General features: G+C 42.9%; 1 protein-coding gene across 3 annotated transcripts in view; it reads right to left on the reverse strand.

Annotated features, from left to right (window-relative positions):
- LOC141753343 (ryanodine receptor 1-like) overlaps positions 1-15846 on the reverse strand; it is a 73283-nt gene that overhangs the window by 48454 nt on the left and 8983 nt on the right. For all 3 annotated transcript variants that reach the window (XM_074611916.1, XM_074611915.1, XM_074611914.1), the window contains exons 17-41: positions 15690-15808; positions 15383-15516; positions 14641-14882; positions 14183-14375; positions 13869-14085; positions 13691-13795; positions 13497-13600; positions 13330-13413; positions 13042-13201; positions 12751-12898; positions 12413-12612; positions 12140-12314; positions 11852-12060; positions 11392-11750; positions 11151-11280; positions 10747-10907; positions 9522-9684; positions 9348-9434; positions 9004-9230; positions 7861-8299; positions 7238-7786; positions 6940-7140; positions 6420-6531; positions 6170-6313; positions 108-381 (exon numbers count right to left, since the gene is read on the reverse strand). In XM_074611916.1, the coding sequence (XP_074468017.1) occupies positions 108-381; positions 6170-6313; positions 6420-6531; positions 6940-7140; positions 7238-7786; positions 7861-8299; positions 9004-9230; positions 9348-9434; positions 9522-9684; positions 10747-10907; positions 11151-11280; positions 11392-11750; positions 11852-12060; positions 12140-12314; positions 12413-12612; positions 12751-12898; positions 13042-13201; positions 13330-13413; positions 13497-13600; positions 13691-13795; positions 13869-14085; positions 14183-14375; positions 14641-14882; positions 15383-15516; positions 15690-15808 (4936 nt within the window). The remainder of the gene's footprint in view (positions 1-107; positions 382-6169; positions 6314-6419; positions 6532-6939; positions 7141-7237; positions 7787-7860; positions 8300-9003; positions 9231-9347; positions 9435-9521; positions 9685-10746; positions 10908-11150; positions 11281-11391; positions 11751-11851; positions 12061-12139; positions 12315-12412; positions 12613-12750; positions 12899-13041; positions 13202-13329; positions 13414-13496; positions 13601-13690; positions 13796-13868; positions 14086-14182; positions 14376-14640; positions 14883-15382; positions 15517-15689; positions 15809-15846) is intronic.

A 15846-nucleotide genomic window follows, 5' to 3' on the forward strand; every position in this document is an offset into this window, starting at 1 on the left:
CTAAGGAAGACAACAATTAAGTTGACGTACAGTTTCTGTCAAATGCAGTTATCCAAGAATTCACTTCAAGGCAAGATATTCAGAATAAATTCAAATCTTATATTAACCCGATGCTTTGAATCATAAGCCTCTCCTCTTCTGGACCCATCTGGACAATAAGCAGTGAGCGGATCTGACCTAAGCACTCCAACAGGTCCATGGTGTCGTGAATCGACACTGCGTTGATGGTGTAGGCCTTGGGAAGGGCACGCATGAGCTCACCCAGCCCGTCATACTGTCGGTGAAGGAGGCTGAACATCATACGCACTAGCTCAGGGTTCTGGATAAATGACTCCTGCGCCCAATGGATCATAGTATGGGAAATCAGCTCCTGCAATGTGCCTGGTAAACAGAGTACAAAGAGTTAAGCAGTAATACAAAAGATAATATGTACTGTACAGCAATCCTGACCAACTTTACTGTCTTTCAGAGGCTGTAGGCATTTAAAGAGCTAGACGATATATATATATATATATATATATATATATATATATATATATAATATTTAACTAGAAAACCTAAGGAATTCATTGGTAACAACCATGACATGCTAGCTTTTTGGGAAGCAGGCTAGGTAACGCTCCAAATTTAGGCTAATTTTGGCGAGGAAAAACTGGCATGGCCATTTTCGAAGGCGTCCCGTGACTTTTGACCTCAAGATGTGTGAATGAAAATGGGTTCTAAGGTTGCCCACGAGTCTCTCCCCTTTACAGACATGCCCACTTTATTATAATCACATGCAGTTTGGGATGGATAGCTTTCCTAGGTAGATTGAGAATAAGGGGGTTTCTAAGCAGTTTCCAGAACAGAAGTGCTCGCCATCCAATACAAAAATACAATTCTTGCAGAAATTTCAAAAGTTTTTGATACCAAATCACAGCATGGCTTTTTCTATGGTGTTCCTCAAGATCTTGGTGTCTTAACATTGTATTTTGGAGGGATTATTGATCATTTTGATCAATTCTCAAATGGTAATCTTGTTAAGTGCTTAGTTACCTACTGCGCATGTGTTACCTACTGCGCATGTGTTACCTACTGCGCATGTGTTAAGTGTATTACTTTACGCTTTGTCGATGTGCTGGCTGTGGCCGCTGTTGTTGATGTCGAGCTCAAGTTTGAGTAAAGTCTAACTATGCAAAGTTGTCGTTGGAGTTATTGAACTAACATTGGAAGCAGAGGATGTCCGCTGGCAATTACAAAGTTCCGCCGGCGTTTGACGTGAAGAAGTCCTTCGACAGTTGGAAAAATGAGGTCGAAATCTGGAGGCTCGTTACTGACCTGGAGAAGAAGAAGCAGGCTTTGGCAGTTGCCTTGTCGCTAACGGGAAGAGCGAGGGACAGTGCGCTGGAAATCGCCGCAGTGGATTTAAACAAAGATGACGGAATGACTACACTTCTCACGAAACTGGATTCTGTGTTTTTGAAAGAGGAAAACGATCGCCAGTACGACGCCTACACGGAGTTTGACCGCGTCACGAGAGAAAATGGCGTCTCTATGATTGATTACATTGTCGAATTTGAACGGCGATACAACAGAATAACTAATTTTAAAATGGAGCTTCCAGATGCTGTGTTGGCTTTCAAGCTACTAGATACTGCTGGACTTAATGTTAAAGACAAACAGTTGGCGCTTACGGCCTGTTCAAGCCTCTCGTTTGTTAACATGAAGTCAGCCTTGAAGAGGATCTTTGGCGATAATACGCCACTAGAGGGTGTTTGTGAGCTGCGTGTGAGAGGGGATGCTGCCGATTCTGCTGACTCTGCCTACTACACACGCTTCACCGGCAGGCGTGAAAGCAAGCCAGCTTCACACTTTCCTGCGGCTGTTCAGGGCACAAATCCACTCGACATAAATGGAAAAAGATCAAGATGTGCAGTTTGCCAAAGCACATATCACTGGGCAAAGGACTATCCACACAAAAATGAACATGCAAAATTGACTGAGGATGAGAGACTGACAGATGTTGAAGAATGCAAAATTACTTTGTTGTCAAAAGAATCATTGACACAGAGATCTTCATGGTGGAATCCTTAGGATCGGCTGTTATTGACACAGCTTGCACCAGAACTGTGTGTGGAGAAAAATGGCTTGATGATTACGTCAGTGGACTAACAAAGACTGAGTTATTGAAAATGAAGGACACAAAGAGTGTAAGATCATTCAAGTTTGGTGATGGGAGAATTGTTCATTCTACTAAAAAAGTCAAAATTCCAGCTATGATAGGACAGACTAAATGTAAAATTGAAACAGAAGTTGTCCCAGTAGATATCCCATTGTTTTTAAGCAAAACTTCACTGAAAAGAGCAGGTGCTGTTTTGGACATTGAAAATGACAAAGCCACTATGTTTAAGCAACCAGTGAAACTTGAACTGACTTCTTCAGGACATTATTGTGTGAACTTAAGAGATGAGAGTAACACAGATGAAAACGAGATCCAAACTGAGGATGACATTCTCACTGTGACAGAAAACATGACAACAAAGGAAAAACAGAAAGTTCTGTTGAAACTACACAAACAGTTTGGACATGCTTCAGCCGACAGACTGAAAAAACTACTGGCCTGTTCAGGTAATGATGATGATGAATGCACCACAATTCTCCAGGACATTGTGAAAGGCTGTGAGACATGCATCAGATATAGGAAACCAAAGCAAAAGCCGGCAGTAGGCTTGCCTATGGCCTCAACCTACAATGAAACTGTAGCTGTGGACTTACATGAGCTAGAGACAGGAGTGTGGTACCTGCATGCCATTGACCACTTCACACGCTTCAGTGCAGGGAGCATTGTCACCACTAAGAAACCCAGGGAGATTGTGAAACACTTTATTCATTGCTGGATAAGGCTTCATGATCCTCCACGCAGACTGTTCAGTGACAATGGGGGGGGATTCAACAACGAAGAAATGAGAAACATGGCTGAAAGCTTCAACATTGAAGTGAAGACAACTGCAGCTTATAGCCCATGGAGCAATGGGCTTTTGGAAAGGCATAATCAAACCCTCACTGAAATCCTGTTGAAAGTGAAAAGAGACAATGGATGTGACTGGAAGACAGCCCTAGACTGGGCATTAATGGCAAAAAAAACTCTATAGTCCTATATAGGCTATAGTCCTTACCAGCTGGTGTTCGGACATAACCCAAATCTGCCTTCAGTTCTCACTGATAAGCCACCAGCTCTAGAGGGTACTAACATGAATACCTGGCTAGCCCAGCACAACGCAGCATTACATGCTGCAAGAAGAGCATTTACAGAAGCTGACTGCTCTGAGAGGATCCGAAGAGCACTTTGGAAACAACTGCGGCCCATTGATGACCGATACGAGACAGGCAACAAAGTCTACTACAAACGGATGGATTATACAGAATGGAAAGGTCCAGGTGTGGTCATCGGCCAAGATGGTGTGGTGATATTTGTGAGGCATGGAGGCACCTATGTTCGCGTACATCACTCCAGGCTTCGAAAGATAGATGGCTCACAAGCAGGGCCGGGAGAAATGGACAATCAGCTGGAAGTGACTGAAAATCATATCGCCTCACCAGAATCTGGGCCAAATGAGAATAACTATGACACTGAAAATGAAAGTGAAGAAGAGATGCCTACAGATGAATCTCTTGATGCTGAGGATAACAGTGAGCCCCCTCACACACCAATACAGCCTGAAGGGGGTAATCATGGTCAATCTGACGCCTCACAGACAAACTCAATCTCGACTTGTGAAGGAATTAGGCTGAAAATTGGACAGTTAGTTACATACGCAGATAGTGGAAGTGGCCAAGCACATACTGCAAAAATCCTCAGCCGCGCAGGAAAAGCCACTGGAACATACAAAAACTGGTACAACTTGCAGTACACTGAGCCTGAAGAAATTTCTGGCACAACAGGGTCAGTTGACCTAGGACAAGTAGAAGATCTTCAGGTGCTTCCATCTGAGCATGCCCAGTTATGCGCTGACTGCCATGAAGATGACATACTTATTGTGAATGATGATGCCTTCATGTCTGCCAAACACGCTGAACTCAGCAACTGGACAAAGAATGAAGTGTTTGAGGAGGTGACAGATGAAGGCCAGAAATGTATCTCTACAAGCTGGCGTGCACACTCAAGGAGACACCTGATGGTGTTGTACCTAAAGCTAGATTAGTTGCAAGGGGCTTTGAAGAAATGAACACTCAGGAGTTCCCAAAAGACTCACCTACATGCGCCTCAGAGTCTCTGAAAATGATCATGGCTGTAATATGTCAAAAGAAATGGCAGCTGAACTCCATGGACATTAAAGCAGCCTTTTTACAGGGTAAAGAGTTAACCCGTAATGTCTATATCCGTCCTCCTCAAGAAGGTCAGAGCACAGGAACTCTATGGAAGTTGAAGTAGTGTGTTTATGGATTAGCAGATGCTTCTTTGTATTGGTACAACAGAGTGAAAGACACCATGCAGCATTTGGGAGCTACTGTGTCACAAGTTGATCCAGCAGTGTTCTACTGGCTGGATGACTCCTGTAATGTGATGGGAGTTCTTGCCTGTCATGTCGATGATTTCATCTGGGGTGGTTCAGAAACGTTCTCCACAGCAGTCATCTCTCACTTGAAAGCTGCTTTCCAAGTTGGACGTGAAGAACACAATAGCTTCAGCTACATTGTAATGGAGGTTCACTCATTGGAGGATGAGATACAGGTGCAACAAAGTATGTACATAAAGAATCTGCAACCCATTCCTGTGGACCCCACCAGAGCCACACAGCGAGAGGCTCCTCTAACAGACAATGAAACTGTCATGCTAAAGTCAAAGATTGGACAAATATTGTGGGTAGCAAGACAGAGTAGACCCGACATAATGTGTGACATATCTATCTTGGCATCCAGTACAAAGAATGCTACTGTTCAGACTCTGCACTGGGCAAACAAACTTATCAAAAAACTGAAATCAGAAGAGGTGACCTTGAGGTTTCAGCACTTGGGAAAAGACAGCTCCCTTAAACTGGTGGTGTTCAGTGATTCCTCAATGGGAAACCTTCCAGACGGAGGCACTCAAGGCGGACACCTGGTCATGCTGATGGGAGAGAATGGAAGATTCTCACCTATATGCTGGCAGTCAAAGAGGATCAGGAGAGTTGTCCGAAGTACTTTAGCAGGAGAAACTTTGGCACTTGCAGATGGCATCGACAGTGCAGTTTTCTTAGCTACTCTCTACTCAGAAGTTACCACAGGTGATTGCACACGTAACAATTTGCCCATTGTGTGTGTAACAGATAATCACTCTCTTCTTGATGCTGTTAAGTCCACCAAATCAGTCACCGAAAAGAGACTCTGACTCGAAATTAGGAGGTGTCAAGGAGCTCATCCACTCAGGGACTATCCAGCAGATCATGTGGTCAGCTACCAAGGAGCAGCTTGCTGACTGCTTGACTAAGAAGGGCACATCAGCAGTTGTTCTACTGAGGGCTCTCAGTGAAGGTGTATGCCGACTTAAAGACTAAATGGACTATACAACAAAAAACCTTTCTACCGTCAAACTGTTGTCGTTAAAGTTGCATCTTTAAACCTGTGTATATGTTGAAGGTTTTAAATAACAGTAATGTTTGTTTTTGTGACTGTTTTTCTTTAAAGAAAAAGGGGAGTTTGTTAAGTGCTTAGTTACCTACTGCGCATGTGTTACCTACTGCGCATGTGTTACCTACTGCGCATGTGTTAAGTGTATTACTTTACGTTTTGTCGATGTGCTGGCTGTGGCCGCTGTTGTTGATGTCGAGCTCAAGTTTGAGTAAAGTCTAACTATGCAAAGTTGTCGTTGGAGTTATTGAACTAACAATCTTAGCCCTTGTACATTTTCACAATTTATTTAAATTAATAAATTCATGTTTATTTCTGATTTAAAACTAAAACAACTTAACACAGCTGAGCTGCATCTCAAATTAATCTTCAAATTCCCAGCTTTCTGATGATGTACACCATTTCTATGTGACATATACTGTTGACCTGCTATCTCCCAAGAAAGACCCCCTGAACCCCCCTAAAAAAGACAAAAACGGATCTATATGGGTCACAGAGGGTTAAAGTGGCTTTAAAAGAGTTTTTGGAGTGGTAAAAACTCTTCAGTCAGTTGGATGTGACATGCAAAAGATGAGAGGCTCACTTGGTTTTTTATCTTCTTGTGGCTCGAGCTCCACCTCCACCTTCTTCTCACGGATTTTTTTCACCTTCTCCAACAGACGGACCAGTCGTCCACGGAGAGAATTATCCACTTCTTCCTCTTGTTCCTCTTCTTCAATATGGACACCTGAGAGTGAAGTTTTTAATTAGATACTGTAACTTCTATTTAAACCAGCCATCTGAAGTGTTCATTTTAAATGTCGGTAGACTTGATACTGTAGATGAAGACTGACCACAGTGAGCCAGCAGGGCATTGTGAAAAATCAGCAGAGCTTCGCGGACCTCATCGGGAACAGGGCACTCTTCATCCTCAGCACAGTTCTTGAAGTTCATGAGCATGTTGACCTACACAACAGCAAGAAAAGGTACAAGCATGCTCAGTCTAGTTTTATTTTTCACAAGCCAAAAATGGTTCATGTTAGGAAGTGACACGTTCTTTAAAGAGTTTCTTTGGTAGGATATAGTGGACATGCTTTCTCCCCTATATATCCCGGGTAAAAGCACATTTTTATACTAGCTGCACTGAAAAGTTCTCAATTTGATATTATGTCATCTACATTTGCCCGGTTCTCTACCAGAATAAAATAAAATACACCAATGAACAGAGAAGTGTAGAAATGGAGGGTAGATTCCTACTAGCTTTTATAAATCGTGTTTTTTGGATGGAGATTTTCTTTAACTTAACAATTCTTAGTACATTAAACAAGTAACAAATGTACTCTACTCTCTTTGTGTGCATTTGTGTGGGTGTACCTGCTCCTGTGGTGGGGAGCGAAATTCTCGGGTCTTGCGGGCAGTCTCAGCAGCACTCATGGTGAAGGCCAGCATAAGTTCATTGTAGCGCTGCCTCTGGTTGGATTGAATCTGGCTGACAAACTGGTCTGAAAAAGCAGTGATGGCCTCCACTCTGTGACGTAGCTCACAGTCACAGAAATACTGCAGCAGAACACACATCTAAAAGACAAATGTAAAGTGAATCACTGATACTACACTTACAGTATCACTGGAAGGAAGAGCTTTTTTTTGTATATTCTAAGACAAGCAGTCATACCTGCAGTTTGACAGACTCTGGTAGCTTCATCTGGAAGAGTCCTTGCTCTAGTTGTTCTTCTTTATTTTCCTCTTTAATCTCTTTCTCTGTTTCCTCAGCTCCTTTCTCGCCATTTACTGGCTCAGTCTTATCCACCGTTTCTTCCTGTGGCATGATGGATTCTGTCTCTAATTCTTCCTCTTCCTCCATTTCTTCCTCCTCCTCTTCACCCATGCCATCATCCTCAAATTCCTCTTCTTCCTCCACGGCTTCCTGCTGCTCGTCCTTCACCGCTGCTACTTTTGGGGGTGCTTTTTGTTCCTTCTCTTCCTTCACATTCTCCTCGGTGAGCTCCTCTGCTTTCTTGCCACTGAAGACTGTGGGCTCAAGCATCTTCAGGATGTGTGTGACATCTTCATCATCAAACACACCCATGATGAGGAGGGTGCTAATGAGCTTCAGGATTGGAACAAAATGAAACTCAACACTACCTCCCACAGGATCTCTCATGGCTTGACCTCCATCTTGCACAGCCTCAGTCAGCATGTTCAGAGCCTTGGTCTTTAACACCTGGAAATACGAGCAAAGTTATGATTATTACTGACCCAAGAGTTCCCTAAAATGCCAAACCTGCTCAATCTCACCTGTAAGGGGATGACTGGACTCAGTGTGTATATGTCTTGATCTGTTCCAACAAACCCAATGGAGGAAAAATGGAGTTTTGGACGCAGACATGTAGTGAGGCCAACCCCAGGTAGAGCGTGAGATTTGTCAGAGTACAGAGTGATACTGCGCGTTTCGTCCGTCATTGGAACTATGAATTCCTTGTTGGTTCCCAGCCGGTTCCTCTTAGCAGACTCCAGGTGCATGCTGATGAGCAGGTCATAGAAGCCGCTCCTCATCGGTCCGGGTAGGTAAGTGTTCTCTATGGCGTAGAAGAGCTGGGACTCGTCCACATGGCTGCACAGAGCGTGAGCCACGCGGTTGTTTCCCAAAGCACACACTAAGCCATACAGCTTCAGAGTATGATAATGGAACTTTAGCAAGTCCATACGTTCAGACAGCTCCAGGATGTCAATACATCTAGAGGATACAAAGGGGTTCATTTTACTGAAAAAAAAGAAAGCAATTAATTTTACACTCCTAGCAATTAGGGTTGGGCCGGTGTAAACATTTTCAAACCGGTTTGATATTAAGCCACAATATATATTGAATTTTATCTCTAGGTGTCGCACTTGACTCAGCAGCTGCTCCACCAAAACTCAGGAATGGCTTGTCACTAAAATGAGAATAGCTCCCCTTAAAGGTCAGCCCACATTAAGTGATCCTGGGCCAAAGTTGTTGTTAACTTCAGGGCTAACCCCCTTCGCTTAAATCAGCTGGTGTGTGCCCCTTCTTCCCTCCCACCTCTACTGAAATCTGATCTCCTTCATGTTGCCGGCATTATGTTGAAGTCACCTCGGCTCGGCAGTAAATTTCTGCACGGCCTATCAGACACTAGTTGCTCCGTTAGTTTGCTTATATTAAACAAACATAATGAGTTAATCACGTTGTCATATTTCTTATTACTAATGCAATACAAGCTGAATTTAGCGTTGTGACGCCGTTGGCACAGGTTGCTGATGTAGGCTACTTTTTAATTTGCCAGAACGTGTCATAATGAAGAATGCCAGTTCAGCCTGTTGGCATAAAATAAGCTTGAACACCGGACTGGACTGGCGAAACCGGAAATTGACCCAACTCTACTAACAATGCAACAGATAAATGCAGAGTGATGTAGCTCTGACCTGTTCTCCTCTGGGATGTGGAGGGCCATCATGGCGAGTGGCTCCTGACAGTGCACCATCCAGCCCAGTCTCTCACTAATGCGTCCGGTCTCCGGAGCCAGGAAGTGGTTGGGCATGCGGCTCCAGATGACTGGGGTTAACATCTGGACATCCAGTCTAGGAGGGCACTGGGGTACAGGGTTCTTGCGTTCACTCCGGAACATGGCGGCTGAGATCGGCATGATGTTCTAGCAAGACAAGTCAAGGATGACAAATGATGTAATAGAGAAGACAGTGAGGCCATTTGTAATTGCAGTCTTGATTTTGGGGATTTCAGCAGAGTGGAGTGATTCTTTGTGACTGACCTTGAGCTTGCCTAGTTCAAACTGAATCATATTCTGACTGGAAGGAAGAACAAAGACAGCTGGAAACAGTTTTGTGTTGGGCTCCACCTGCAAGAAGGGAACATCACATAGTTGCATTAAATGACCAAGACTTTATAAGGAACTGTATGAATACGAGATTAAAGCTTATCTGACCTGGTAAAACGTGTTGATCTCTTTTCCATTAGCAGTGAAAGTCATGAGTCCTGTGTCCAAATCAATAAGACAGCCAATCACAAAATCCTCCTGACTGACTCGGGTCTGCTGGGAGCTGCTGAATTCCCCGCCACATACCATGTAGCAGTTACTGCGTTTTATACTGAAAAAGACAGAATTTTTTTTTTTTAAAAACGTGCATTTTTGTCATTTTAAGGCCAGACACTACAGGCAAAAACATAATTTTTTGTTGTTATGCCCTTGTCAGTTTTTGAGATTTGGGGATATTTTGCTTCCATAACATGTCTTCTTTCAGACTAGTGGAGGGAAAACAACTAAAATACACATTTAGGTGTTTATTTTACTACACTTTGTGTATTTGCATCTGTAGATTTCTCCTAAATTCACGAAAACTTAGCATTAGATAATGCCTCATTTGCATATTTTTAGACATAACATATAAGAAAACTTGTAATACAAAAAACGATTGTCTTAATGTAAGTCATCAACTGGGGAAGTTTCATGGTGATATGTTAGTTAAAAATGTTTACCTTATTCACCTGTAGTGTCTTCAAAATGTATGGAATTTTACAATATGTTTGTCAAAATTAGCTTTTTCCCTTTTTTTCTCTAAGCCAGACATCTCCATTTCAGTAGCACTTAAATACAGTTCACCAAACTTTCCAGGTTCATCCCTGTATATATCCTGAAGGTTTTTTACTGAGGGGTTTGTTCATATATCACTCATAGCCTGATTTATAGAACATTTTATTCCTAAAAACATGGAGAAAATGTTTTTTTTTATGGCTGTTAACAGTATTTTCTGGTTTATGGAGTGATAAAAAAGAGATATCTAAAATTACCTCTGTAAAAACCCTCTGAATGTATAGTAAACAAACATAGTGAGACAATATGTCAACAAAATGAAACTTTTTCTTTCTTTTTTTTTATTTGAACCTGGCTTTATCCAATGTTCAGATTTCTGTTCTGGAAAATTATGGAAATTAGCAAATATTTAATAAGATAATGTCTCATTTGCATATTCAAACATAACATTTCTGAAAAATTGTAATACAAAAAATTGCTTAATTAAGTAATCAACTGGGGAAGTTTCATGGGGATATACAGTATATTAGTTAAATGTTTTACCCTTTTCACCAGTGGTGTCTCCCCTTAAATGAAAACACACAAGTTCTTGTTTTCTGTTTAGAGAAAAGTAACATACCTGTCGTGAATGTTTCCTTTATCATCACCTACAGTGACTGTTACATTCCTCACTTTGCTGATGTCAAAATGGAGGTCATACTGGTGATAGTCAGGTGTAATCCAGCCCACCCACACGCCACCGGGCTCCTGCCCCGCAAACACTCGCACAGAGTAATAGTACTGGTAATGGAAGGAGGTGGGTGGGAAATAAACAGTTACAGGTGAAGATGATTCAACACAAATGTTAAAGTCATTACAGTACTGACAGGAGTTCAATATGAAAAATACTGTAATAAAGGCAACATTGTTTATATCGCATGATAATTATTGTATCTACAGTTAACGGTATAAGCACAAATGAGAAAAGTGTGCATGGATTGTATGTGGTTATGAATATGATATAAATATAAGCTATAGTCTTACTGTAGTGGTGTTGAGGATGATGTCAACATCATCCCTGTCATCTGGCACCACATCTTCCACTAAGCGCGGCATGGTGGGAACAACAGGTGGTGGAGTTATTAATGCAGCCTTCTTAGCCTTGAAAAGGAATCTGTAAATAACAGCAGCAATTACTCACTATATATTAAAATGTACACACAGTATCCCACACTTCTCGCCCATATTCCCCTTCTCAAGTCACTCTACATGAATCTATACGAACCCTTTCTTCTTGCTTTTCTCAGTTGAAGCATCCTTCTCATTTTCTCCATTTTTGATGGCCGGGATCTCTTTAGGCACAGAGGGCTCTTTCTTCTCCTCTTCCTGCTCTTTGCGAGTAGCGGACTTCTTGAGTATTTCAAAGTCAGAGTCTGGGTCCACCTCTAACACCTCATCCTCAGGGATGGTCAGGGCCCGGGTAAGAAGGGTGGTTCCTGCTGGGACTTTGAAGGTCTCATGAAACTCAACTGGCATGCTGAGTCTGAAGAACAGCAGATCTGTGTTGGCGTTCTGAGATCCGAATGTCTTGTGGGTCACTTTGAGACAAGGGGCAGTTTCCACTGTCCCATCAACACGGGACACCTAGAGCATAAATGAAAGGGGGGCCGGTGGTGATCTAGAATACAAACGTATTCATAATGTGAACAAAGGAATATTTAATCAAAACAAGTAATGCACAGTACCTCCATGTGAGGATGATCAGTAGGCGCATTGATGAACTGGGGAAGGCTCTTGCTGAACCACATGGTGATGTCTCTTTTCATGTTGATAGCAAAGGGTTCAAATCCCTCCTGCAGGCCACAGATGGTAAAGTACCGAAGACTGCTGACGTTCTGGCCCAAGTTGATCCTGCCGATCTGGGAGAGGCCCAGACTGCACACAGGTATGAAGCCTACGATACATACATGATCGTCAGCATCAGAAACACAAACCTGAGAACTTAATTTGCTATTAGTTGTTACTGTACTTACCCTCTCCTATCTCGATATCCTTAAAGGCCATCTCCGAGCCTGAGTCGCTGATCAACATTTCTCCGTTGAGTGTAAACATGATGTTCATCTCTATGAGGTCAATCATACAACCCACCACATCACCAGATAGCCACTGACGGCCAAATGGCTCATTTCCCACATGCCAACGTTGGGCCTGAAAGAAGATAATTAAAATAATTAAACATTTTGGAGTTTAGTATTAGAAAAGCTTTGGAATCCTTTACAAGCATGTAAACAAGGTCTTGCACCCACCTTGAAGCCATTGAAGACATAAGCAAACTCATCTGCACCAAGTTCAGTGTCGGCGCGAACGCTGGGCCGGGCCCAGCCCACTCTCATCTCCCCGACTGTCACAGCCTCGAACTCAAAGTACCACTTCCCTTGTGTGACACCATAAGATTTCTCTGCTCTGAACACTCTGATCTTATCACCAGTTGCTGGTCCATGCTCGCCTATATTAACACAAACACAGTAATGAAAACTTAATAGAAAAGGTTGTAGTTTCAATAAAACGCCTGTAGCTTTAGTAACAAATCTTGTAGGACTACATAAAAAAAATAGCCATCCTGCTTGTAGCAGTGCAAACTTACTGCTCTCCTGGTCAGGTGGTTCTATGTTGTAACCATATCCAATGAGAGTGCGAACAGCTGCACAAACTGTGTCTCTGTTGGTCTTTTTAGTCTTTTCATCGAGCAGGTTGTAAGGAACCAGACGGGGATTGCGCTTGTTCATTATATCCTATACAAGAAAATAATATCATACATGAAAATGTAATAGAATAAACTTTCATGCAAAATGTAGCTATCAATTTATCTACACATACTTATATATTATTTTAAACTTCTATACTTATATTATCATCATAAAAAGAATGATGGTACCTGCACAATACTGTATGTCCAGCCCTGGCGAACCCGGTCTCTTGCCCACACATTGTGTCCGTTTTCTGCCAGTCTCTCCACTAGAGTGTTCTGATTTGGAGTTAGCTTGACATGGTTGAGGTCCAGAGGGGCTGGTTTGTATCCACTACTCTGCATGTAACTAACAAACAATGTTTTGTAATCAGAACGGGTCCTAGAGAGCCTTTACAAGGCCATTAACAGTATAAATGATAAAAGAGAAGAAATCTCTCAAAACAATTCAAAATAAATGAATGCCTTGCAGCTCACGTTTTGGGGAGCTTGGTCTTTTTCAGATTCTCTTCGGCTTTCTCATCTCCCATTCCTACATGACAGCCTAGTGCCAGCAGAGTCCTTCGAAATGAATCACACAAGGCGTTAGAAATACGAAGAGACGAGAGCACAGTGCTGTTAATTAAGCGAGGGAGATAACTTACTTGAGCGTCTCTCCAGACATTGCTAAATTGTAGTTCTTCTCTGGTTCAGGCAGACTCTGGAAATCTACCAGGCAGGGGTGCAGCTTCTTGTTGTCATCACGAAACTTGACATTGATTTTTAAAAGAAAAATGCATCAATGTTTTTAAGGGAATCGTTAGTGTACACAGCGACATTTTCTAAGGAAAACACTCACTGGTCCATAGGTCCACCCTTGTTCAATGCGAGTAACAGCCCATAACTCGTGGCTATTTTCTGCAAGCTTCTCTCGAATGCGCTCCAAATGAGGAGGAAGTACAATCTGAAATAGGAATAATAAATTCAATGCAGTAGAAAAGATGAGGATGAAAACCAGGTATGGAATATGATTTTACCTGGATAGTGTCCACAGGGCCAGGAGTGAAGGCTGTATGTGAGAGGGACTGAGTTGGACCCATCAGGTTGCGGACACCATCGTAATCATGCTTGTACTCCTTGATGGGCTCAATCCGCAAACGGTCCCTTGGCAGCACTGCTTCATAGCACGGAGCGTATCCTGGAGGTGGGAGGAACTTAAAATCGCCATGACGCCCTCCGAGAAGAAATCGCAACCTTGCAGTCAGAGTGGAAAATTTACATTAGTCTCATACTACACTTATTAAAGAAAAAAATATATGAATACTTCATTTTATAATTCACAATGCCCTACTTAACGCCTGCAGAGAAGCTGACAACAGGGAAAAACAGGCCGTCCAGGTTGAAGTTCTCAAACATGCCCTGAACAGGATGCCCATTGATACGGAAGGAAATACTGGGCACGCTTAGATCCAAACAACAGCTGACCACGTCCTCTGCTGCCAGGATGTGCTGATTGGGTGTGGCAACATGACGTGGAACACGTCCTGTGGACATATAGAGAAAATTAACTCAGATTGTGTTAATATACATAAAATCTTAAGGAGTTTTTCTGTGTAACTTGTAGGCATAATGTAGGAAAATGTAAGCGGTATGGGCACAAAAGCACAAAATTAAATTCATCAGGAAGATATCAATAAAAGTTTTGTGTGTGAGTTTGTATGTTCTTGGAAATAAATTGTCCACATCTGAGCCGGTGCTGAACAAATGCATGCAAAAGATTACTAATAAGTCATTCCATGTTTACTTTACCTGACCAGAGGTGAATCCCGTCAAAACCGTAGGAGTAGAGGTCATCCCCAACCCCGTTGCCCCCCCAGCCTTCCCCTCCACCAGGGTAAGGACTGTAGCCCTCCGTCAGAGCCCAACCCACACGCAGGTGGTATGGCTGAGCTGTTAGGAAGGGCTCCACTTGGTCCACCATCACCTCAAAATACCACTTCTTATACTGAGTGGATCCTTCACAAGTTCCAAGGAAGATGTTGGGTCTCATGCTAAAGGAGGATTACAAAACAAATACCTATCTCAGTGCAGATGTTTTTGGTAACTGGGCTTCAGCACAGGGGCTGCATGGTGGTGCAGTGGTTAGCACTGGCGCCTCACAGCTAGAGGGTTGCAGGTTCGAATCCGTCTTGGGACCCTTCTGTGTGGAGTTTGCATGTTCTCCCCGTGTTAGCGTGGGTTTTCTCCGGGTACTCCGGTTTCCTCCCACAGTCCAAAGACATGCAGGTTAGGTTAATTGTGGACTCTAAATTGCCCGTAGGTGTGAGTGTGAGCGTGAATGGTTGTCTGTCTCTATGTGTCAGCCCTGCGATGGACTGGCGACCTGTCCAGGGTGTACCCTGCCTTCGCCCAATGTCGGCTGGGATCGGCTCCAGCCCCCCCGCGACCCCTAACGGGATAAGCGGTTGCAGATGGATGGATGGATGGGCTTCAGCAAAGAGCATAACGTTTTTTAAGCCTGTACCGAGTGTGCTCATACAAACAGACTCACCTTGTTACATAATTGATGATGTTGGTTTGGAGCAGGAGGTCGCGACCTGGAAGCAGATTCTCTGTGATGAGATTCTGATTTGACCTTACAGCCACTCCGTTACACACACACAGAGAGCAGAGCACATCCAAGACCTGGCACAACAGGGAGATAGACATCGATAAAGATTGTTCTGGTGTTGCTTTGTAGATCGAGATTTCATATATTACAATATTTTATATATTAAAGAATATATGAACTGCAATCAATCAATCAATCAATCAGGTTTGCTCAGCATGCTCAGTAAACAGTGTTGCATGTTCCTGACCTTATGATTGCGCCCATGCTTATCCAACAGAGAGATGATTGATTTGATGTGATTCTCCTGGATGATATTCAGCACCTCTGGACTCTCAATCAGAACACAATACAACACCTCCAGGATTCCTGTCATTAAAATGTTACAATATATAAATAAACACTGG

Source organism: Sebastes fasciatus, chromosome 16, assembly GCF_043250625.1.
Source record: "Sebastes fasciatus isolate fSebFas1 chromosome 16, fSebFas1.pri, whole genome shotgun sequence".
Taxonomy (NCBI): domain Eukaryota; kingdom Metazoa; phylum Chordata; class Actinopteri; order Perciformes; family Sebastidae; genus Sebastes; species Sebastes fasciatus.